General features: G+C 39.7%; 1 protein-coding gene across 1 annotated transcript in view; it reads left to right on the top strand.

The window, feature by feature from the left end:
- Positions 1-2,334, top strand: part of ahcyl1 (adenosylhomocysteinase-like 1) — a gene marked incomplete in the record, with an annotated part of 20,387 nt that overhangs the window by 15,599 nt on the left and 2,454 nt on the right. The window contains 6 exon segments of the mRNA XM_014020003.1: positions 205-299; positions 389-495; positions 878-994; positions 1,119-1,182; positions 1,289-1,377; positions 1,489-1,559. Coding sequence (XP_013875457.1) covers positions 205-299; positions 389-495; positions 878-994; positions 1,119-1,182; positions 1,289-1,377; positions 1,489-1,559 — 543 coding nt within the window.

The raw sequence follows: 2,334 nt of genomic DNA, 5'->3' as shown, positions 1-2,334 counted from the left end.
ATATATAAAACTCCTTTTATATTCAGAGTCTACAGAAGAAGAAAAGTTTCTTCTATTTTGTCTTAAATACTCTGTTCAACAAAACCTTAATGAACTCTAAGGTTACTTGAGACTAAGCAGCAGCCGTTTCCCACCTCTTCTTTCACGGTGATGCATGCTAACGAGCTGATAGTGTGTGACCACCCTGTGTTTGGATTGCTGCAGGTGTAGCTGTGTTTGCATGGAAAGGTGAATCAGAGGATGACTTCTGGTGGTGCATCGATCGCTGCGTCAACACCGAGGGCTGGCAGGCCAACATGGTATCAGCTGGACATTTTTTAAAAGCATATAAGTCGGCTCTTTATTTTAGATCTTTAATGCTGTGACTGATTTGTGTTTTGTTCCACAGATCTTGGATGATGGTGGAGATCTAACTCACTGGGTGTACAAGAAGTATCCCAGTGTCTTCAAAAAAGTGCGTGGCATCGTAGAGGAGAGTGTCACTGGTGTTCACAGGTGAGCTGGAGCTTTGATTTTAAGAGTTGGAGAAGGAGGATCAAAGATTGTTCATGGCACTTTTGATTCTACTCTGTTTTAGATTGAGATGAATGGTTTTCAAATTAGTGTTTGTGAAGCAACTTCCCAAGAATTTGTGTAGAAGAAAACAAAGCTTTCAATGAACCTGCTGTCAGATGACCGTATGTCAACAGAAACAGTATCTGATGTTTTATTAGTCATGTTAGCGCTGATACATGATGATGAAAAACTTTGGCCTGGTTTGTCTTCAGGCTGTGTGAGAAACAAGACAGCTTCACCCCTGCTTGTTCAACCCAGATGTGGAAAGTCATGCAGGACTTTTCTTGCACATACATAATGTCTGTGTAATCTGTCTTCTCAGATTATACCAGCTGTCWAAGGCTGGTAAGCTGTGTGTCCCTGCGATGAATGTGAACGACTCTGTTACCAAGCAGAAGTTTGACAACCTTTACTGCTGCCGCGAGTCTATCCTGGATGGGTGAGCAGAAAAAATTCTGTTTGGTTATTTATTTCTCTTGATTATTATTTTCTATGTGGATAAATTTGACTGTATTTGATTCGTAAAGACACAAACTGATTGAGATTTTGTGCTCTTCTCTCAGCTTGAAGAGGACCACAGATATAATGTTTGGCGGAAAACAAGTGGTTGTGTGTGGTTATGGAGAGGTGACTCATTTCAAAGTTTTAAAAACTCTTACATTACCTGAAATGACTGGATTTGTTTCTGTTGGAGCTGCAAACCTTTTATATCGCACGATTTTGTAATCTGTAGGTGGGGAAAGGCTGCTGCACAGCTCTTAAAGCCCTTGGAGCGATTGTTTGCATCACAGAGATTGACCCCATCTGTGCCCTGCAGGCGTGGTGAGTCACTACACGTTACTGTTCAGGGCTGCTGCATCACCAAACCTGCTTCACTACATTTCTATCTGTGTTGTGCTTTAATACAAATGTTTGTTTTTTTTATCCATACAGTATGGACGGATTCCGAGTGGTCAAGCTGAGCGAGGTCATTCGGCAGATGGACGTGGTCATTACCTGCACTGGTACTTTACCTGCTTTGCCTCATGCAGCTAAACCCATTATTTCTACTGTAATGATCACAAAGTTTCAGCAGTTAAATAGGCTTTTAGATTAGTTTATTTTTTATTGGATGAAATTAAACATTTCAGTTGACTCATTCTGTTTTAGTTGAGTGAATAAAGAATTCCTTAAAAGTCAGACAGCTAATTCCAAATTAGCTATTAGTGTCAAMTTTGACTGTGTTAGCAAAAAATCTCACAAACTTCTGGATATATTTTAATGAAACCTCTATGACTGATTACCTTTTAAAGTCACAGTTAAGTGACTAACTGAAACAAGAGTGACTATAACTCAGTCCGTTTTACAGATATCGAGCTAACAATTGATGTGGTAGGAGCCGAGAGTCATCACCAGTACATAACTCTGAGAGCTTAAAACATCTTGCAAGATCATGCATGAGATTGAGATAGTGTCATTTACAAGGTTTACCTAAAGCAGGTAAAACTCTGGCATCAATCATGGCATTTCTTAAAGGAATGCCAGATGTTTATTAACATATTTGGTTTGTTAAGCACATTGAATTACCTTTGGGTTTGAGTTGAATTTATGTAGTAAATGATAGTAAAATACTGTACACTGGGTGAGTCAAAAGCCACAGGGCACGTTTTAGGCTATTTCCAGAACATGACTRCCATCCTGAAAGTTTTTCCAAAGATACCCATTACTTACTAACCTGGTTTAAACCAGACCCTGTCCTTCACTTTGCTTCGTACAAGGGTCTGGACTTGCTGCATAGAG

Source organism: Austrofundulus limnaeus, unplaced genomic scaffold (genome assembly GCF_001266775.1).
Source record: "Austrofundulus limnaeus strain Quisiro unplaced genomic scaffold, Austrofundulus_limnaeus-1.0 Scaffold3, whole genome shotgun sequence".
NCBI lineage: Eukaryota > Metazoa > Chordata > Actinopteri > Cyprinodontiformes > Rivulidae > Austrofundulus > Austrofundulus limnaeus.
Note: the sequence above shows the minus strand (reverse complement) of the source record. Positions and strands in the feature narration are given on the sequence as shown.